Genomic DNA, 19,642 nt, shown 5'->3' on the forward strand with positions numbered 1-19,642 from the left:
CTCCAAACCACGTGATGCTCCACGTTTTTAAAGTTGCATTTCAGCACCAAGGACGTCTCCGGAGTTCCACAGAGAAAATGCCAGAAGGTCACTCTGGTTCAAGAAGGTGAAATACTGTGGTATCCTTTCTTTTTCTGTAATCGTGGATCATTACAAAATTACAAAAAAAGTGGATAATGCGTAGCGTTTGGAAAATGAGTTTTTATTTACATCCTTTTCAGACGTGCGACATCGAACTATGTTTCAATTTCGGGATTACGTCGTCAACTTTAGGTAACCATGCTTGGGCGATGAGAGCGTTTCCGAATACAAATACACCCGATGGCATTATCATCAGTATATATAGTACTGAGGAAGACCCGATGTGGGTTAGCCTGGAGTCCAGCCTATCTAGCTTCCGTCCGCTACCCAAGCTCCGCTGTCCGGCAGCGGAGCTTGGGTAGCGCAGCGGAGCTAGGGTAGCGGCCGGAAGCTAAATAGGATGGATTCCAGGCTAGATGTGGGTATCACGCCCAAGGGTGATAACAGAGGTTCACGCCTTAGCGCGGCCGGTGATGGGTGGTGGTGCTAAAAAAAGTGCAAAACTAAATCTAAACTAATGGTAATAGAAGAAGCAACAACAAGAAAAGGAAAATGTACAGTGGTGGTCGCCTTATAGCTGATACATGGGCAACTACTGGTAGATGGGGAGGCCCAGACATATGGGTTGGTAGCAAATAACTAGGGAAACAGCAGTATCTACAATTTTTCGGAGGCCCAACGAGACCAAGGACGAGATCTAGCTTGACTAATACTCTCCAGAAATGTACAGATACGGTTTGACCAGTCATTTGTAGACGTGTTGGGATAGTCTTCACTTTTTCACACCAGTTACACGTGCATATAGCCAAACTACTGACCCAGCGGTCGCTCAACTCTGCCTGTTTCTATTAATTTTCAGCCAACCCCTCAGAGTCGGGTAACGTTAGGTGTGAACTCTAATCCCGATATAGTGCCACGACAAAGGGAACATGAAAACAGTGCATCAGAAAATGAAAACATATTCGTGGCATTAATGTACATCTATGTCTATAGAGTACTGAGCAAGGTGTAGTGGCAATCTTTTGACTGCGGTATGACCGTACGGACATAACGTTACATGTAGCACCAGACGGCTTCTGGTAATGAATGTGTTAAGGAGAAACAGATGAAGGTATGGAGCTGGGGGTCGTTGGGGATGATAATTGCAGTGAACAATGAATAACATACGAACTTTTGGTTCAGAATCACTATCGCTGACCACTTGGTCCAGTGATTTCGATTTTCCATATCCAGCAAGTATTAGAGCAACATATTCAACGGTTCGTTTCTCTGAGAAGCCGAGCAGAATGTTTTTAAAACGCTCACAAATCCTTCATTGTTTGTTCGCTTCCAACCAAATCTAAGTTCAAGCACATCTGATTTGATTTGGTAAGGTCTTACCATGGATGAGCTGATGTCATATGGCCGAAAAAACTATTTTTTCATCCTTCACCAACTCTAACGGTTTATTTGGGAAAATGCGCTACCACCGCAACCAACGAACACCATGTTCTATGTGTTCGAAACGTCAGAAAAGAATGAATTCTAAGTTCGTTTTGAGGTAATAAAAGAACACCGTGATCTATGACGTAACATGTTCCAAACGTCTTCTGGAATATCAACAAGACGAACGTCTTCGCTGGTCGCCATGGCAACTACCTTAATTGATCCAGCCAATCGAACCTGGAATGGCTCTCCTTGGAAGTGAGGAAAACTTGTGGGGCTCCATTTAATCATTCAGTCGTCTTCAACTCAGAAAGAGCCGTCCATACCCATAGCAATGTTTGTTTCGTGCACAAAGTTTGTTCACCTGTTCTTGTAGGCCTTCTCGTGGAGCATCACGGGTAGCCCAATATGACCTCTGACCTATAGTTTGTATACAAACATGGCGTCGGTTGGAGACAAAAATTTCTTAGAACGTAAAAAATCATCGTTTTTCTCTCATCCCTGCTCGTAGTAAAGAGCTCCCATCGTCCAGAATGGTAAGAAGATTATTCAGGATCACAATTCCATTACGTATGATGTCCATTACACGTAAATTGTTACTGTAAGCGTTGATATGTTGTCGCGTCGTTCGCCCTCCCCCTTACGAGACTTCTTTAATTTGCTGATGCAAACATTTATTAACGTTAAATGTAAACAATGTTTCCTGTACTTTTTCATTACCATACTTTTTTATTTTGTAATGTAGTTTCTGTTCCTTATGTAGAGTACGTCAGCAAAAGTTAGAAACGATAATTTCCTCAGCATAGTTCAATTTTTTCTAGTAACTTGCCATACGTAAATCGCGTTACAACAAAGTTTGACAAATGCGAGTGTTCACAGATTGATTCATACAGGTTTAAGTTTTGCATACTAGTACATTTTTGTAACCCTTACCTTGATTCCTCCAGTCGTTCCCAGTACCAGGGGGACGGAAGCGACAGGGTAGAGGTAAGTGTACATCCACTGATTTATTGATTGACAGAACAAAATTATTTCATTATAAAATGGACTGGTCTGTAGTACATGACAGTATCTTTACTTGACTAATGTTCAAACAACATCAACTGATACAATATGTATTCCATATAATTATTTCAGTGGGAAATATTAAAGCCCTCAATTCTGTTTTGAAACCTAACATATGTTAGACATATAGGCAAATAGTAGTGGACAACCTCAAGCCAACCATAAACACTCAACCCACATCTTCAGAAAATATGCTGCAGCTGCATAGTTGACATGTTCAGACATATAGTTAGTTATACTAGGAATGTCAGACTAACATAAGCTGAACCCAATGCTACCATATTAGGTGCCAGCAGTGCTGACATGGATGACATCCTGGGAGACCTGCTTGGTGATGGTGAGTATTTCAACCCAGGGGAAAATTGTCAGGAAGAAGTCTACATCAAATGTCACACTGACTCTCTGTTCCAGATTTTGTAATGCAAAGTTTCTTCATCAACTTCACCTTAGAATCAGATAGAGAACACTACGGAAACATTAGCATCACAGAATAAGACTAAGAGACATTGCTATTTAATAATAGTATTAGTAGCAAATAGATCAAAGTACTTGTTGTCTTACAATATGGGTTCTTGGCTTGTAAAATTTTTGAAAAATATGGAATTGGAACAGAAAAGTGCTGAACTTAACTCACTACTCTTTTTTATGCAGATGAGCCACCAAAGCAGAAGCCCAGCTCCTCTGGGAGACAGAGAACACCTGACAAGTAAGTAGTTAGGCACAGATCTAGATGACCAAGTACTGGTATTATGGGGCTGTACAAAATGAGAAAAGAATGTGAAGATCACAATTCGCACACAAAATTAGACACAAAAAAAGATGGACAGAAAAAAAGATAAGTTGGCAAATTTTTCTAGGTCAACAACTTTTGCATTGCATATTGCAAAGTAAGATTATTGCACCTAAAATAATCCTTCAAAAACAAAGTAAGTACATACATGTATGGATCAAAGATTTTGTATTGATATAATTGTTTTTCATACTTTGCAGATCAAAAGAAGACTTTGATGAAGATTTCTATGCCAATCTAGCAGCTGATTTTGATGAGGTAAGAATTTTTTTTCCTTTCCCTTTTTGAATGATCTCATATAAAACGGGTAACATTATCAATCCACCATTGTATTGCATTTCAGTATCACACTAATTTCAAGTGTCACCAGTACTAATTGTTCTGCCTTTGTTATTTCTCAGGAGTCAGAAGTGTCAGAGGCAGATCCTCAACAAGTGGTTGGATCAATGGGGGTAAGCTTACAACAATTTGTTGATGAAGGTTAGACATCCAGGTAATAAGATATGCCAAATGACAGTTACTAAAGCAGCTGGATATGATTTTGGAAAAGGTAATATGTTTCAAGTAGCATCCACTACTTTTTAACTTTAGTGGCTCTGAGGGGGATTTCAATACTGTAGAAATCCAGATACCATATCATACTATGAATGATGAAATAAATGTTTAGGTTTTGAAACAAAGTCTATATGTGGTAGGTGTGATGGTAGAGTCACTGCCCATATGTCTCAGTAAGGTATACAAACATATCAAAAATTCAAATATTCATAGTTTAATGTTTTGGTTGTGTTAGTGTATAGGTCTAGTATCACTCGTTCACCTCATCTCACCTTTTCCATAAATCAAACTTTTGCAGGTATAAGTAAACCATAATCAGTCCATATTTTTCTATTTTAGGACATTGATGACATGGATGCAGAGCTGTTTGGAAGCTCTCTGAAGAGAAAGAAAACCCCACCCTCCAGGGGCAGTGCTGTCAGTACCCCACCTTCCAGGGGTGGGGAGAACAAGCCCTCATCCCCCTCTCTTAGGACAAAGTCTGGCTCCCCTACATCTGCAAGGTGATTTAGCAAATATAGAGTGTTATCTAAAGTTTAGAAATGAAGAAAGTGTAGTCACATACCCAAGAAGCTGTTTCAAAGCAGAAGTATGAGAGTCTCAAAGATGTTGTATGACTTATCATCTACAACACTTGTATATCAACAGTTCTGAAACTCATAGTACATGTATCACATTGTTATACCTGCAGGAAGTCTGTAACTTTTTCTGACAACAAGAAGCCAGCCACCACCAGCTCTGATGTCAGCAGTTCTTCTTACAATGTGGACATCTCTGTGTCTGTGGGACCTGGTAAGGATTGGCACAGTTCACTCTTAATACATGATTAAAGCCTGTAAGCAAGATACTTAAGACATTCCACAAACTATTGATTTTTTTTAGAAGTATGCCAAAGGATTGACAGGAAATGACCCTTTGGGTGAAGGTTAGGGAAACTTTCACTAGATGTGCCATTGTTTAAAAAGTTGTATTCTGTTTTACATAGCATTCTGTATTCTGTGTCACATAGCAAGAAGTATTTTGTGAGCTGACAACAAAACAGCCTTGGTTGTTTTTCCAAGGGAAGTGATCCTGTTATATCTGACCAGAACAATTCCCTGTGGGGTGAAAGTTAGGTAAAATTATATTAGATGTACCATTGTTTGAAAAAAAAAACGGAAATGTTTCTTCCAAAAATAATTTCATCAGGTTGGTAGAACATAGGATATTTGGAGTTTCTTTTACCTGGTTGTGATAAAAGGAAATGTTTCTATTCTATCCGACCCAAATAATTTTACCCCCAGACAAAGACTCCAGTACCCATGACCCAAAGGATAGCCAGTCCCCAGAACCTGGCAGGAAACCTGGATCCAGGGGGTACAAGGGCAAGAAATTCCAGACGGACTTTGGAGGTGAGGTCCAAACACAAACATCTGCTTTGATTCAAACACAGCTTGTCTCTTTAATCATGTAAACCATGCATCACATTTTGAGTTCCAAACTGAAATTGAGAGTCGGGGGGGGGGGAGTTGATTTCATGCATGGGGAGATATGATGTACTTTTTCAAGATACCTCACCTGTAGGATAAGTAGTGTCAGAAGGAGCTAAAGGAAAACACTACCATATAATTATATTTTTCTACAGATTTTGATGAAGATGACCCTCTGAGGGGTCTACTGTCAGATGATGAGGATGCTCAGCCGAAGAAGAAGAAACCTGTCAAGAAAACACCACAAAGAAAAGCCACTGAAGAGCCACCAATGCCACCCGAGGCAAAACTGAGTGGAACCATCCCCAGAGGTAAGGTGTTGAAGAATGTCAAATCTTATTTTGTACATTGTATGTCTGAACGCAGAAATTAAGTGATCTGATTGATCAGTATAGATAGCATATATGAGAAATATGTAGCCAATCTCCTGAGAAGAGACCATGGAAAATAGACCGTGCTTTAAGGAGAGAATAACAAACTTCAATAGACATTACAGAAAATGTTAGCAAATTTGTGGGTTGATCATTACTGTTAGAAACTTTTTCATTAACTTTAGACCATTTTGGTATGAACAATGTTTCATGCTTTTTTTTACCGTAGCTGAGGAAATATCTCCAAGGATGTCGGAGCCTGATAGGCCGCGGACATCTCACGGCCGCAGACAGGAGGAGGAGGAGGAGGAGAGGAGAGTGCAGACTGCTCCTCCAGCTGGCCGAGAGGAGAAGAAACTACCAGGTCTGGCAGTGCTTGTTCAACTCAAGATAAAGTCCTGTAATAAGAGGTCAAATCAGACTAACAAATAGAATTGTCATAATTAGAGGAATGTCAAGACTTACCGATATCCAGCAATAAACACTATATACTATCTGTTTTATCTCTGCTCTGTGGGTATAGCATTCATGGCTGGATTTCATAATGTCAGTAGGGAGTGTAGAAAAACTTAAATGACCAATCGGCTGTGGGTCTGTATGATAATACATGTACATGTAGTACAATGTTTCATTGCACCAACCAAAATTTAACTTCAGCAAAAGTATACTTTATGCCAACTACAGAAATTCAATAAAGTTTCTACTTGTAACAAAGATCTTTCTTCTGAGGATTCCAGAATCTCCTAAATAATATGGTGGACAATTAAACTGATTCTAGATGTTTACAATAATATTCTTCCACAAAGATGCAGAGATCACCCCCAGCCCTCGTCAGGAGAAAAGCACAGCTTCCAGGAGGGGCAAGGCTAGAAGGGAGGAAATCTCCTTTGACGATGATGATGATGACTTGATGGGAACCATGGGGTTTGATGACAGCCCCAGGCAGGAGAAGAAGGTTGTGCAGAAGAAACAAGAGGACCAGGAAGAGTGAGTTTAACTTTTGGTAGTGATAACTATCTGGAGCTCAAAATATGCATGTCTAAACAAAGGAAAATGTGCTACTGTAACATATACCTCTAATGTACACAGTGATGCAATTGCTCTTACCATTACATGCAATGTTAGTTCTAAAAGTAAAACAATGTTAAAATGCTATAATACAATCAGGACATGATAGAACAATACTGACATTGATACACTTTTAGCAGCCTTCCTTTCCCTACAATTAAGGAAGAAGAGGATTCAGACAAGTGAGCAAAAGTTGGAGTAATTACATCAGCACAAAACATTTTACAAGCACTTCTCAAACATTTTAATCATCTATTGAATTTACAATTATCAGCTTTCTTATGTGGAGTAAAATGTGCCCTCTGGAACCTGAGTTTTCACATGGTTAGTAGGATTCTAATCTGCCCATTTATGGTATCAGATAGACTTTAACCAACAGTTTTACCATCAGCTTACCTCAGCAAACTCCTGGAGAGGAGGAACAGGACCAATTGGATGAGTGAGAAAAATCTTATACATGTAGCTTTTTATGTCCTTCTTTCTCGAATTGAATGGTGAATGTGTGCTTTTCCACCAGCACTGGACTTCTTTCCACCACAGTGAAAGATTTATCAACTGACTTGCTCCGAAGTACATACTGCACCTGTTCTCAAACTCAGATATAAGCTACATAAATTTTACACCATTCTACTTTATGTACTACTTCTTGTGGTTGCATGCTAAAGTGCCAAGAAGTTTGTCCCATCCTCCCTCTCTCCTCGGTGACATTTACTTTTCCTTATATAGTACATTTACCGGTAGGCAAATAGTGCAAATATAGTGTTGAGATGAGCTGGTTTCATCAGGCTTTTAATGTGAATTTTCCTTTTTTTCTAGTGATGGGAAGTCTGCCAAGTCCAGGTTTGATGCACTGCTGGGAGTGGGGACAGCCAAGAAGCTACTGGAGAGGCCTGGGACAGGGGAGAAGAGGGAGTTCTCTCTGGACAAGTACAAGAAGCCACAGCAAGGTAGAGATACATGCAAACTCTGACTGCATATATATGTCACAGTAGAGATTGGAATCCAGTAGAGTCCGGAACTCTACTAGTAGAGATTGGAATTCCAATCTCTACTAGTAGAGACTGGAATTCCAATCTCTACTAGTAGAGTTCTGGATTCTACTAGTTGAGATTGGAATTCCAATCTCTACTAGTAGAGATTGGAATCGGGATCCGAATATTGGGATTCCAATCTCTATACTAGGAGAATTCCAGATTCTACTAGTAGAGATTGGAATTCTACCAGGACAATCTGAGAGTAGGAGAAATTTGGATTGTATCAAAATGTTTTGGAAAATAGACTGATCATTTCACACCTAAAATTTCAGCATAGGTAAGCCTACATTCACCATTACTATTTTAGGTGAATTACTTTATGTTTTAGATATCTAATAAACCTTCTGTCAAGACACATTGTAACCATGGAGATAGCCGTCTAGTCGAACTTTAGTGAATGGCTATTTGTAAATGCCACTGAAATGTCAATCAGAGACATTTGCATACGGCCATTATGAGTTAGTGACTCAATATGCTCAACCAGTTTTTCCAGTTTGTTAGTGACTCGGTATATAAGAGCTACATTTGTAATTCACCCCTGCCAAGCCAGTTCCAAAGTTGATGTCAAAGCTTTCAGATATCTAAAACATGAAGTAATATTAATGGTGAATGTAGGCTTGGCTATGCTAAAATTTTGGGTGTGAAATGATTCAGTCTATTTTTCCAAAACATTTTGATGCAATCCGAATTTCTCCTATTAGAATTGGAGATTGTCCTGGTAGAATTCTCCTAGTAGAGATTGGAATCCCAATATTCAGATCCCGATTCCAATCTCTACTAGTAGAGATTAGAATTCCAATCTCAACTAGTAGAATCCAGAACTCTACTAGTAGAGATTGGAATTCCAGTCTCTACTAGTAGAGATTGGAATTCCAATCTCTACTAGTAGAGTTCCGGACTCTACTGGATTCCAATCTCTACTGTGACATATACATGTATATATTAGATTTAGAAACAGGGACAAGAAACACTGCAAATATGTAATGATATATCTATCTTAATGTCATACCTGGGCCGCGAAAACCTTTGATATGGGTGTTCCGGACTGTGTGATAATTTTCCGTATCATATGGGGTTCAAAGTTGTATCACACGGGCTTCCATATTATTAAGAATGCATTTCGAGCGCGTCGGTTGCACTGCCGTCCAAAAATTCGAAAACCGGATTCGGAGGTTAGAATCAATGTTGTTACAGTTTTTTGTTGGAGGACACAAAACTCCCTTAACTTCTGGCGCATTCCGCATTGAAATGCGTGTTTTCTCGGGTGGGTATGACATAAATAAAATACAACATGGTGTATTCCGCATCATCCTCGGTCCCAGCCCTCCCGCGGTCGGGCTAGTACCTCGGGTGATACGGAATACCGTGTTGTATTCTATATATATATAGATATTTCTACCAGTGTTCAAACTTGATCTGCATTACACCGTTAATGCTAAATATTCTAGGCTATATAAGACAAGCTGATTCTATACCAATCATGTATATGTATATTACAGAGGATAAGAAAGAGAAGGAGCCCTCAGAGGAAGACTTCAATTTTGGGTCGTACATGCCATCAGCTGCCGCCAAGACTCCGCCCTCCCGGGGGAGACCACGGACGGGGGACAGGTCTGTCAGGTCCGTGCAGCATTCATGTTGCTCTTGTTAAGTTCCACACATATACTTTTGTGTAAACTTTAATAATTGGTTAGTTAGGTTTTAGCCTGAAAGGAAGTGTGGCAGTTTGGGAAGACCAGGAATTTTTAAAGGAAATTGCAGAATAGGGCAACCTTCCACTTGCAAGGTGTAAACCCAATGGGTGAAAATTCTTGATGGAGATTCTGTGGTTATGTGACTGTTATGTACAAAGATTGTGTGTGACGCTGTTGTTCATGTATCGCCCACATCTAGGTTTGAGGATGACGATGACATCTTTGGCACCCCCCAAGGAAAGACCTCCTCCCGAGGTGGGAGAAGAAGTGCCCTGGATGACCTGTTAGACCCCTCCCCTGGTGCCAAAAAACCTCCAACTCCCCAGTCTGGAAAACTGAAAACTCCTGCTGGTATGTTCACAGATCACCACATATGCATTTTTGATATATATAATATGTCAATACAGTGCGGTAACTCTTTGAAATTTCTATTCCGAATAGCTTTTAAGAATATGTCAAACAAGTTTCATTTGGAAACAATTAACATCAACATGTTTATCCTCATCCAGAAAAAGACAAGGACTCAGACTGGCTTGGCCTGAAAGACTCTGACAACAAGTCTAACGACCCATCTGATTGGTTGGGAATGGCCTCATCCAGCAAAACTGACCAATCAGGTACCATCTCTGATTCAACTCCTGCCAAGAAGGAAGGTAGTAGTTCAGCAGCAGATTTTCTCGGCCTTGGGGATGAGATTGACCCTGACACCTTGACCTCAAGTACCAGAGGGCACCAGGATGCTCCGTTCAGGACCCCTGCTGAGGAGGGTAAAGCAGACATCTTCACAGCCCCTGCGCTACGAGACCAGACCTCCCCATTCCCGTGGGACGGCCCAACCGGCGGTCGCCCACAGAGACGCCAGCCCGGGACAGCAGGGCTGTTCGACAGCGAGCCGATATCTCCCAGAGACACCGGGCCGCTGGATGATGATCCTGTCCGAGACCATCCTCCACTGAGAAGAAGTGGCGATCCCTTGTCTATGGATGATCGCTTGTCTATGGATGGTCCTGTAGATCCACTAGGTCCTGTAAGTCCCTTGCCTAGGAGTAGTCCTGTTATCAGGAGAGAACATCAGCAACCAGAACAGCCAAGGAGAGCTGCACAGTATGCTAGAAGGGGGCTTCAAATGGGAGAGGGTCAACAGCATGCACAGGTCCAACCTCCTTCTCATCCTGCCAGTGGGCCAGGCCGGCCTGTATCCACACCTGCCGTGCCACAGGGACACACAGGGCCATATGGAGCCAACGAGAGGCTGAGCTTAGAACTGCAGCAGCAGGCAGATATGTTCAAACAGCAGCAGGAAATGTTAGCCAGACAGAATCAGGAGATGGTGCGGCAACAACAGGAGCAGATAAAGGTGGGTGGAGATGAAAACACCTGTATGTTTCTTGTCTTTTTAAAAAGGCCTTTAGCTTTGCTACTATAGCATCTATAGCTACTAGGAGACTAGCACTAACTTTTAATGATTCTACAAATAAGTTAGTAATAGTAGCTTTAACGTTGTAACCTTGATTACTGAATATTTTGCTATATATAGGGTAAGTGCAATTTGATTTCTTCAAAGTCATCTGCTATACCCATGGTGAAAAGATCCAAATTTAGAATTCTAGGAAGACCTCTGACTCACGATAGCTTATATTGTGTATTCCATCCTCGTACATCAAGGCCCTACACATGCAACAGGAGAGACTGATGCAGCAGATCTCACCTCGTTCCCAGATGGTCTCTCAATCACCAATGGCACCCCAATCCCACATGACTCCTACCTACCAGCTACCAACTTATCAGCTGCCTACAATGGGACAGTCACCTGCGAATGTTAGTGACCTAGAAAGCAAGGTAACTATAGTTTAACCTAGGCCTTTCCTTCTCTCTCTCTTTCTTTCTTTTGTTCTTTCATTGTGGTCATAACATGGACACCTTTTTACTCTTGATCTAGAAATTCAAAGTAAGGTAGATATTTGCACAATGTTTTTTTTCATTTTCATGCTTGATATTTTGATAAAGGTCAAACTTCTAGGTAATAAGATATGAAAGTTAACAGTTACTCAAGAAACTGGTAAGAATGTTGGAAATGGTCAGACTACATTTCAGACAGCATCATGATGAAAGACATCTGACCGTTTCCAAAATTTTATCCAGTTGCAATGAGTAACTGTTACCTTGCACATGCTTGATATGAATCCACTAAGTCTTGAAATCAAGCCCCATAAGTGGATAAGAGAATTGTTGTGAAGGATTCCTGCTTTCTTCCCCCCAGATCCGACAGCTGCAGGCGGAGAGGGATCACCTACAGATCATGCTGGAGTCCAGTAAACACCGACACCAGGAGGAGCTGAGCAGCGTGGAGGAGGCTCACAAGGCAAGGCTACAGCTGGCTGAGGAGTCCTTCCAGCGCAGGGAGGCTAGGTCAGAACACTTTCGAGTTATCTTGAGGCTTACTAGGTTTTTTCTTTGTTGTTGTTGTCAGGGCATACAACATGTTTTAGATGAAATATTCTACTGCATTGAATGTAGTAACATTGTTAAGGGGTGCTGCACTAGAGGTCTCTCAAAATCACTGTTTTTCAAAGTGGCAGATTTATATAACCCGATGGATTGACGTTAATGGAGGTTACCACAATGCACCAAACTTGTATTGTTTACCCGAGATGGCTACCATATCGTTTTTTCCTTTTGCCCACAGACTGCGAGAAGAGAATGAGCAGCTGGTGACCCAGCACCTGGCGCGGCTGAAGACAGCTGAGGAGGAGAAGGCGCAGGTGCAGGCTGCTCACCATAAGAAGCTGCTGGAGCTGCAGGCTGAGAAGTCTGAGGAACTGGAGAGGATCAAGGAACTGCACAGGTATGTGAAGTTAGCACCATGTTTGCATTATGAATTCATGGAACATTTTGATATTTGGAATGCATATTCTTGAGGAAAGGGCATGATATTAAATGTAGTTCACTTTTAGATTATATGCTTGATAACATTTTTTATCTGTGCATCTATACAAATGAGGCATTTACTTGCCTATCAATAAATAGTATGATCATTTGATGAATTTCATACTGATTTTATGATTGCTCAACAAAGTGCTTATTCCTGTGCTTTTTTCTGTACAAAGCTGTTTAACTATCTCAAATCTACTCGTATGTTGTCATATCAATGTTGCACAATTGCTCAAAACTTTTCTGATTGTGCCATGCGGATGCTGTCTTGTACAGTTGTGTTTTTAGACACATCCTCATCCCCAGCTGAGTCTGTTTTGACTTCTTTTCCCAGAAACTCCATCCAGGAGCTTCAGTCCGACCACGATGACCAGCTGAACAGACTCCACAGGATGAGAGAACAGGAGATAGAGGCAGCTACAAGTGCTACCAGACATACCAGGTACTTAATCATGTAGTCCCTTATATACATCTCATTCAGTCTCTCATATACATGGCTTATGCATATTAATTTCTGTTTCTTCATACCTTGACCTACCTTGTTTTGTTTGTTTGTTTTTTCATTTTGCCTTTTCCATATGTTACTGGCCAGGGCATCAATGCAAAAGTCCAACAAGGCACAAAACAGTTACAAAAGTTAACATAAATTTGTTTTACTCAGATCACAATAGAATAGCACAAAGAAGACAATGATACAAGAGAGCCTGTAAAAATGGAAAACTCCTATCTGTGGTACACATATACATTATATCTGTTGTGTCTATTGTAACTGTGTTGTTATTGTATAGATCCCTCCAGTCAGTGGTGCAGAGGGTTGAGGAGAATGCCAAGAACCTGGGGCAGTTGTCCTTCAAGCTGGAGGGGCACCACATCTCAGGTCTGGAGGAGAGGGAAACAGCAGCCAGGGAACTGGAGAGACAGCTGAAATGTAACCTTGTGTTGTTTACATCTGTAGAAAAAATATACATGTAATGCCAGTTAGGTGAAAGTTCTTTGTTTGTGCGACACAAAGTTTCTATGAAATTTGAAAATCCTATGTCAGAATAACATGATACAACTGTACAACAGAAATCCTGAAGTCCAAAGTTTAGATATGGTTTGCCTTTCATAGATTTAAGGTGGTGATCTTTGTCTTGTTGATTGGCAATGATTGCTAAAAGGACTTACATTTGTACATATGTAACCACACAGTTTAAGTGGTAAACATGGCAAAGCCCTAGGTTCAAAATGAAGGAATCATCAGTTATCACTAGGGTAATGAACCTTACTCAAGGCTTCATGTTGTCTAATATTTCCCCCAGTGCTCCAGGAGAGGCTGGGTCACCAGCAGGAGGAGAACGAGAAGGAGCGGACCAGGCTCCAGGATCTGATTGGTCGACTGGAGGCACGGCTGACGGAGCAGGGTCGTCAGCTGGAGGAGGAGAGGTGGAAGGTCAAGTCTGAGCAGAACAGGGTCCAGGTAAATCACATGTTAGTCAAGACAAGGTTGCAAGGTGGTCTTGTGGTTAAGGTTGCTGACTTGAAACCTAAATGTTCTGGGTTAAAATCCCTAGCAGGCATGTAGGTCTTCAATATGATCTTACTAGTAGCACTGGATAACTCCTGGTACAAGGACTGGAAATGTAACATACAGTATCATCTCAAGGAACCTATATTGAGCACACAAGATATTGTATTTCATGTTTGTACCAAAATTGCAGTTGGTGACAGTCATTTCCAAATAAATATTTTGAGGTTGATGTTAGATCTCTTTTTTCGGAAAAGTAATGAATATTGTGCCTGAGTCATACATGATGGTCTATGACAAAAGTTAGTAAAGAAAGTCACTGACACAAGATAGTGGATGCTATCTAAAATGCTGAACGTTTGTAAAATATATCCAGTTGCTTGAGTAACTGTTGTATTGTATTAGTAAAGAAAAATCCACCCTTAACTTTATAATGTCCAGGCCCTGCAGAAGTCTCTGGAGGAAGAGCGGCGGTACCTGTCCCAGCAGCTGGCCATGGAGAGGGAGTCTGTACAGCGGGCCAAGAACGAACTCATGGAGGAGCAGAAACAAGTCATGGCACAGTGTGCTGAGGAGAGGAGGAAACTGGCTACAGGTGGGTCCATGTCTTCTGGTTGCAGACTTTCACAATTCATTGTACATTCATATCAGTTGGTGGGTGGGCTGGACATTGTTTTGATGTATGATAGTTATTAAGTGTATGTCATATAGGTGAGTGTAATCTGTGCTGTGGGCCACTTGTCAAGCAGATCCCACATCAGTTAGCTAGGCCATGCACCACTGACAACTACATGTAGTGGTACAAATGAATTGTAGTTACATATTCATGATTTAATAGCTATGTCATACATCTAGGTAATGCTAGGGTCACATTTCTAAGCCGGGGCCCGGCCGGGCAGCTTGTGCGAACGAAAACTATGATATAGAAGACAACAAAACACACAAAACTTTTTAAAATTTATGCCTTACCATACGTTATGTATATTCTTGATATGCAGCTTTTATTCTTTTCTCAAACAGCCTGGTCCGGCCCCGGCTTGGAAATGTGACCCTAGCATAAAGAAGGACATTCATAAATTGTCTAACACCTGCATTAAAGAAGACAACTTTGTTTGTTTTTCAGAGTGGGCAGAATTCCACACCGCAGAAAGAGTCGCTAAGGAGAGGGCTACTGACCAATCAGCACGCAGCATCAAAACTGAGGCAGAGAGAGAAAGCACCATCAAGTCACTGGCGCAGGAGCAGGCCACCATCACCGTCAAGTTGAACGACCTCAGACTTGAGGAGGAACGACTCAAGCAGGAGAAAACTGCTTTGGACAGGAAAAGACAGGTAATAAAGTCATGAGCATTTACTGTAGGAGCTAGTGCAGGCATTGCTTCTGCTTAGCATCAAATCTGTGGAGGTACAGCCATGCAAACAAAAAAATAGGAAACAAAAAAGTTGTACTTATCTATAGATTTAACAGATAATGTATGTGCTGTCATCAAATTAAAGAATTATTCAATACAAATGTTTGGCAAGTCAATTGAAGATTAAGACAGCACATCTACTGCTAGGGGAGCCCATTGTCAAGTACATTTTTTCTATCAATTCTCAAAAAGTATAAACCGTACATATTAGTTGAATACTGATTTTCAGATATTGTGTTCCTTTCCTGGCTAGGCACTGGATGCAGAAGCGGAGAAGATGGCATACCTCAGCAAACAGGTGGCCAGAAAGTCGGAGGAGATCGAGACTGTGAGTTTGGAGGCTGCACAGAACAGAGAGGAGGGACAGAGGGCGCTGGGAGAGGCACGCAGGGTCGAGGCTGAGCAGAACAAGAGACTGAGTACCATCGAGTCTCAGTTACAGTACCTCAGGCAGCAGGAGAAACAAATAGCAGAGGTGGGCAACGCTCAATAGTTATCTCATATTAAATAGCTTTAGACTTGTTTCTTTTACAGGCTTTATGACAAGCGTCTACATCTCTAATATGGCTCTTTACACCTGAAATACCACAAGTTATATTACCAGAGACACAATCAAAACACACTTTGAAACATGCAGCCTAAAGATGACTATCTAAACTGGTGATAACTGAATCAAAGGCATTGGACTGCATATACATGTAAGGTGTTATCTGACACAGCACTCCATAGTTGATAAACATTAATTACTCCATGGCCATACTTTACATCTGGGACTGCATTTGCTACGCTGCAGCAGCAACAGTTAGCTGCAGTGCAAAGTAGAACCAGTCATTATTGACCTGAGGAAGGTGACAGGTGGTCACCGAAATGTTGGCTGCTCTGTAACTCCTTGGTTGTGAATAAAGAACTTTGATACTCCATCTAGTATGTCATAGAGGAGAGTGTAATCAAGATGTGACCAAAAGTAAACAAACAACAGAAGTTATACAATGACTTGGGTGGTTGGAAAAGTTCCTTGGTACTTAAGGCATTTTTTTTCAATTTCTAGAATCTTATTACATTCGTTTTTTGTCTCAATAGGAACGCCTTTCACTTGCCAAGGACAAGAGAGATCTGGAGCAGACAATGGGATCATATGTATGTGTCAACTGCCGCACACCTGTTAGGGATAACAGCAGAGGCTTCGGACAGCAGCCAATCAACAGTCAGCAATTAGGACCTCAACCAATCAACTACCAGCATGTGCCACAAACTTTACCACAGTCCATGATGACCTCTCCATCTCAGGGCCTCTCTTCACCTCAGATGGGGATGGCCATGCCTTCCCAGGAGTCCTCTTACTCAGCTGCTTTACCAAATTCTGTGCTGGACTCATCACCACAGCCTAATGGGAGTTTAGGGTCCCCTCAGCATGAGAATGGGGTAAATCCTGTGCCTTTTCACCCTGCCATGTCTCCGGTAGCTGCTGATTTGGCCAGGAAGTTGTTGAATTGGAAGAATTCATCAGAGAGGGACAAGGAATACTTGGACAATGAGAGGTTTTACTTAGAAACTCTGAAACATTCCCCGTATCATAGCAATAGCTCAAGTCCTCAGAAAGTGACATAACAGTAGTTTGAACCATTTCATAATGGTGCTTACATTTTCAGTTTAAACTGCTTTCAACCAACTCTGTTCTACTGAACATACGACTGTATATCTACCAAACTTCATTGCCTTTCCTACAGTTATGATGGAGCATGGAAAATAAAGAATGAGTGATTGTCCATTAATGGCTTCTTAGTTATTGTTGTGTCCAATCAAATAAATCACTACATGTTTTTTTTACATATTTTCCTGTTATATTTTCCTCACTAGTAGTTGACTGTCTTGTTCTTGTTGTTGTACTGGACAACTCCCCTTTAGTTGGGGAAAACGTTCAGGGGTAGTAGTGCACTTATTGGTGTTTCCTCAGGTGGTCTGCGACCTCCCCTCTGAACTTTTCCACCTCTAGTTCCTGTGTTACTGAGTATGGCAATCTGTAGCAGTCCTTGTGGAAGGGGATTGGTTTAAACGAGTTTGGATGGTTGTGGCGAGATTGGTGAGGGTTTAGCTGCAAGTATTTATCCACCAGCAAGGCCAGGAGGCCCTGTCTCGCTTTTTGTAGCATTGTTAGTCTGTTTGTTGACCTTCTGTTTTGTAGAGTGTCCCAACCTAAGCCAGTAACTAATTTGGTAGAGCTCTGATAAGTATTTGAATATGCATATGTGTTTTCTTGTGTAGCTCCAGGTAGAATATGGTCAACAGTGTCCTCGAATGAAGTACAACTTTATAGAAAATACTCTTCGAGATACCACATACCTTTGAGTGTAGTTTGGGCAAGGATTTGGTACAAAAGCAGCAAAAATATACTTATGCATCTGAGGCCATACCGATGGAATCATGGGGGGAGGATGGAGAAATGATACAACTTCATGTTTCGGCCTGAGTGGCAGAGTCCAACAAATCTAACTCATCTACAGGTAAGTTTTTGTGATATCAGTGGGAGATGTCTGTAGAGGTAGTTAGGGTTACAGGTGGCGGCTCTCAGGAACTGGGTACAGTCAGAACCGATATCTAATCAGAATATGGCAAAGCCCAACAATGAGATTGCTAAGGAGGCTACATATTACGAACAACTTTATGTAAATTCAAAAGCACTTTCAATAAACAATTCCGAACTGGTAGGAATAAAAACAACAAAACTTACCCAAAACACTTAGAAATACTGATAGATGAATAACTGAATCTTTCCTTACGAGAGACTCTTCCTTAGCCTGAGTACCAACCTCCGTAGTGACCGCTGGCTCAAAAGAATTCGCTTGCTAACCACGGAGTCTGACCCTGCGCGTATCCGTCACGGCTGTTAGTCAGATATTCGTTCCGATTTTGAACGAGCTCGCTGATTGGCCCCATTCGTCTAAGCTCCCCCCATGCCACACTGTTCTTCGTAACGGGTAGGTTCTAAGAACTGTTGCCATGGCGATTCTTTCAAAACTGGACCCGAACAGGGCAATAGAGACACCTTGGAACGAAAAATGGCACCGAACGCAGCTCGAATTCCCCTCATTACGTGATAATGAGACAGCCGTGACGGATACGCGCAGGGTCAGACTCCGTGGTTAGCAAGCGAATTCTTTTGAGCCAGCGGTCACTACGGAGGTTGGTACTCAGGCTAACTCTTCCTACGCTTCCCCATATCCCGATTCAAAGATATGAAAGATGGGAAAGCCATTCCTTGTTCGATTTTCCGGGTTTTTCAAGGTCACGCCTGTAGCTATGGTGATCATCGAACGCCACACCTTGTCGACGTTATTGAACGCGGTTCCTCACACTTGCTCTAGACCTCAAGGAATTCAGACGCTCTGTTCATATCTCGAGTGAGTGATTCTGTGTATCGCGAACGCGTCATACCCAAGATGGACCCCTTCGCGCCAGCAAGTTTGTGGGAGTTTGATAGGACGCTAGTAACTTTGAACAAGTTGAATGAGAACTTCGCACCTTAAGCTCATACATGTAGCTTCAAATTTCAATGTAGGGCAGGGTTTCTTGGTCATATTCAGGCTGTAACCAACTGCTCAACGTAATAACAGTGACTAAGAATTAAAGTTACTGAATATTGTTTATTGGCTTTCTTTTGTATCGTTAGTGTTGCCAAACAAAAATACAATCACCGACTGGTTATCTAGTACGTATTCCTGATTCGCCACGGGATCTGACTTTTTGCAATACATGTATGCATAGACCCTGTGCAACATGAAAGAGACGTGAAAGAGACAGAGCGGGAATCCGGAGAGGTATCCGGGTGATCGGAGACCCTGAAAGTGGTGACATAGAGGCAGTCAAGAGGGCTCCGAAAGTCCAGCTCATGAACCGCCTTTTTGAAAAAGCGATGGTTGCTGACTGGAAAAACAACAGAACACAAGACCAAAGGGTAGACTGACGAATGCTCGAGCAGTAGACAAGAGCTACACAGCGAAGTTGCCAAGGCATTACTAGACTAGCAGGTCAGCTGACGATCACAAACTCTAACGTCATTGCCCCGTCCTGCGAGTCCAAAGATGTTGCCATTTCTGCTACAACAAAAGATCTGAGTTACTGGGAAACACATCCATCTGGTGATCTTGATGATCAGTCTACTGGGGATACAGTAGTGAATCCCATCGGTGCAGGGAAGACAAGTGAAGATTACAAGATCCAATCCCCTGCTAAATCCAGCTCC

The 19,642-nt window shown here is 41.7% G+C and overlaps 1 protein-coding gene across 2 annotated transcripts; it reads left to right on the plus strand.

Moving 5' to 3' along the window:
- Positions 1–1,908: 1,908 nt before the first annotated feature.
- LOC136439794 (fas-binding factor 1 homolog) lies at positions 1,909–17,229 on the plus strand. Of its 2 annotated transcripts, XM_066435385.1 has the most exons (27): positions 1,909–2,042; positions 2,454–2,493; positions 2,858–2,908; positions 3,223–3,277; positions 3,562–3,619; positions 3,763–3,813; positions 4,256–4,419; positions 4,608–4,708; positions 5,200–5,307; positions 5,541–5,696; positions 5,986–6,120; positions 6,563–6,743; positions 7,216–7,263; positions 7,641–7,771; positions 9,358–9,478; positions 9,752–9,903; positions 10,062–10,909; positions 11,218–11,391; positions 11,813–11,961; positions 12,239–12,397; positions 12,818–12,925; positions 13,272–13,411; positions 13,785–13,942; positions 14,432–14,585; positions 15,114–15,322; positions 15,656–15,877; positions 16,483–17,229. In XM_066435385.1, exons 1-27 carry the CDS (start codon positions 2,040–2,042, stop codon positions 17,008–17,010), a joined length of 4,404 nt encoding a protein of 1,467 aa, XP_066291482.1. In that variant the 5' UTR covers positions 1,909–2,039; the 3' UTR covers positions 17,011–17,229. The 2 variants fall into 2 exon arrangements, with proteins under 2 accessions (XP_066291482.1, XP_066291483.1); XM_066435386.1 differs by lacking the exon at positions 7,216–7,263.
- The last annotated feature ends 2,413 nt before the right edge of the window (positions 17,230–19,642 follow it).

Source organism: Branchiostoma lanceolatum, chromosome 8 (assembly GCF_035083965.1).
Source record: "Branchiostoma lanceolatum isolate klBraLanc5 chromosome 8, klBraLanc5.hap2, whole genome shotgun sequence".
In the NCBI taxonomy this organism is placed as follows: Eukaryota; Metazoa; Chordata; class Leptocardii; order Amphioxiformes; family Branchiostomatidae; genus Branchiostoma; species Branchiostoma lanceolatum.

Coding starts and splice junctions, on each gene's coding strand:
- LOC136439794 (XM_066435385.1), top strand. Junction 7,264..7,640: donor GAACAGGACCAATTGGATGA/GTGAGAAAAATC, acceptor CTTTTTTTCTAG/TGATGGGAAGTCTGCCAAGT. Junction 15,878..16,482: donor AGGAGAAACAAATAGCAGAG/GTGGGCAACGCT, acceptor TTGTCTCAATAG/GAACGCCTTTCACTTGCCAA.